This window comes from Triticum aestivum, chromosome 2B, assembly GCF_018294505.1.
Source record: "Triticum aestivum cultivar Chinese Spring chromosome 2B, IWGSC CS RefSeq v2.1, whole genome shotgun sequence".
Lineage (NCBI taxonomy): Eukaryota > Viridiplantae > Streptophyta > Magnoliopsida > Poales > Poaceae > Triticum > Triticum aestivum.
Genome location: NC_057798.1, coordinates 393,793,016 through 393,795,674, shown reverse-complemented (window position 1 = coordinate 393,795,674; position 2,659 = coordinate 393,793,016). Strand labels below are relative to the sequence as shown.

Here is a 2,659-nt window from a genome sequence, read left to right as displayed (position 1 = left end):
TTATTTTAGCGAAAAAACATACAAAACTTGCCATCCGTTTTAAAATAAAACAACAGCATAGCTAGGGATTATAAATATATATAAATTTGTCAAAACACAATTCTAGATGATAAGTTGCCATGACTTTTAATTGTTTTGGCCATGTAAAAAACCATTTTACATGTCTCTAAAATATACCATGGCTCGGAGAAATTGCCGTGTATGTAAAATTAGTCGTTGTCCAACGAATGCAATTTGCCACAAAAATGCACTTGTGCCAATGCCATAAGAAACCTGACACCTCATATATCAAAAAGGCACTTATGCCAAAGGGTGTGTAGCTGCCATCATGGGTGCGTAGCTACCACCATGCATAGAAAATCGCCTCTCTTGAGGCCTACAGTATTGGGTTTCCCCCCTTTGTTTATGGTATTTTATATATTTATGGGTTTAGCTACCGTCACAATTTTATACTAACTTTAATACAGAATTATACTAAATTTGAGACACTCATTTTAAAACGGAGGGAGTATAAGGTAGAATAATAATAATAATAGTAAAAAAAGTTAGTCCACAACAACTTGAAGATCATCCACAACATTTCCTTTTCATTTTTTCATTTTTTCCTTTGCTTCTACTTTGGCCCAGAACAGATTCTACCTAGTTAGAGCATCTCCAGTCGTTGAGCCTCCCAGGAGACATTTTTTTCGCCGCTTGGGGGGCTGCCGGCGAAATACTAAAGCCTGGGGATGAAAAAGCATCCACTCGTTGCCCCCACGCACTTATCCACTCGTCACCGCACGCCTTCGCCTCTCCCTCGGCATCGCTCGCCTGCTGCTCGCCGCTTCCGCCCTCGGCCCTCCTGCTACTCGCCGCCCCGGACAGCAGCGTGGCTCCATCCCCTTCGCCGGAGACCAGCCCAAGCCCGCTTTGTTTTCTCCTCTCCCAATTCCCCACCCATCTCCGTGCTCCGTCGCTGCCCTCCGCCCTCCAGAACCACGGCTTCGATCTGGCCGTGGCCAAGCTCGGCGTCGGTGGTACACAGCCAAGGGCAAGCCATAGCTCGTCGTCCAGGGCACTTCCGCGGCACAAGGACGACGCCGACGCCGACGCACAAGACCAAGACCGCCTCCTGTGCTGGGAGAGGACGAGTGGGCTTTCTCCGGGCGACAACGTGATGCCCGCCCTCCACCCACGGCGAGGAGAAGCGCCGCACCAGCGACGCCAACGAGGAGCTCTCGGCAGTGACAGCTCTCCGGAGTGCTCGAGCAGCGGCAGCGTCCTGGGAGGTGCCTAATCTGTTCCTCCTCTTGTTGATTTACTCTTTCATCGGAATTTTTTTGATGATTTGCTCCTCGTGGTGGCGCTTGCAAATGGAGACGGTGCAGTCGGATTTCGTCCTCTTCGACCCCAAGCCCATGGATTTCCAGGCGCTCAAGACCTACCTGCTCAAGACACACGCACGTGCAGCCGGCCGCCACCGCCGCGGCCGGAGCTTGGCATGGAGGCCAGGGCGAGGGAGCGCGGCGGCCAGCAACGAGACGGCGGCGAGGAGGCGTGGAGGCGAGCGCGGCGCAGCGCGGCTTCGTGCGGAGAGAGAGAGAGGAGATCGATTCTTTTTTGCATGCAAGTGATGGGCTAGCAGAAAAAGGAGGAGAGAGAGAGGAGAGAGAGGCTGACTGGTGGGGTATCTGCATGCATAAAGTATCGTCGGGCGTCCCGAGTGCCCCCGGGAGCCTGGGTTTTGGTTGGGGTCGCCGGCGCCGTTTTTGCCCAAATCTGGCGCAAAACGTGGTTGTGAGGGTCTGACTGGGAGCATTTTTTGCTGTCGGTGCTTAAAAAAGTGCTTAGGGGGGCTTCCTGAGGGGACGGATGGAGATGCTCTTAATGGTTTTGCAAAATGTTCATGCGTCTTGGTGAATTATAGAGTTGTCTTTCTTCTACATGTTAATGGTCAATAGTTCACTACTCGTGTTTCGATAAGAAAAATCCTAACGCTGTTGAGGGTCATCCTACTTCAAATAAATATACTGCACCATCTATAAAAAAGAAAAATATCTTACAACTACATGATTTATTATTGTTTTCTCGTTTCAAGTTTCGTGAAAAAACGCATTCCCTCCGTCCTATAATATAAAAATGTTTTTCATACTAGTGTAGTATTAAAAACATTATTATATTTTGGGACAGACGGAGTAGTTTATTTGGGAGTGGACACATGATTCCAAGAGCCAAACACCCTCGTCTTGTTCACATACTTGATTCCAAGAGCCAAGAGCCAAACACTCTTTAGATAGACATACATGGAGCTAAGCATTATTATTTGAAAGTAGTTGTACACAATAGTACACTAACAAGTAACAATAATTTGCAAATTCCGGATTATATACTGTCATTAATCAGTTTATACCCAAATTATATGTAAAATGTTATGGTTACATCAAATAAAGAAAGTAGGCACATAAGCCGGTAAAGGAAAGATCAACCTAATTAAGGTTATGCTTAAGTTATCGATCAAAGTCAAGGAGTTTGACCGCACATTACATCCTTTAAAACGACATGTTCATGGAGACGTGGTAAATGTGTCATTTACGTTTTAGATACATACATGTTGTGACAATGAGATGATACAAAGTCCGACAATTGCTAGGTTTAGCGCGTTAATGTACCTCAATGTTTG

General features: G+C 46.9%; 1 protein-coding gene across 1 annotated transcript; it reads left to right on the top strand.

Annotated features, from left to right (window-relative positions):
• Window positions 1-328: 328 nt before the first annotated feature.
• LOC123039232 (uncharacterized) lies at window positions 329-1,962 on the top strand. Its single transcript, XM_044462482.1, has 3 exons — window positions 329-332; window positions 675-1,268; window positions 1,368-1,962. Exons 1-3 carry the CDS (start codon window positions 329-331, stop codon window positions 1,619-1,621), a joined length of 852 nt encoding a protein of 283 aa, XP_044318417.1. The 3' UTR covers window positions 1,622-1,962.
• The last annotated feature ends 697 nt before the right edge of the window (window positions 1,963-2,659 follow it).

Coding starts and splice junctions, on each gene's coding strand:
- LOC123039232 (XM_044462482.1), top strand. Junction 1,269..1,367: donor CAGCGGCAGCGTCCTGGGAG/GTGCCTAATCTG, acceptor GAGACGGTGCAG/TCGGATTTCGTCCTCTTCGA.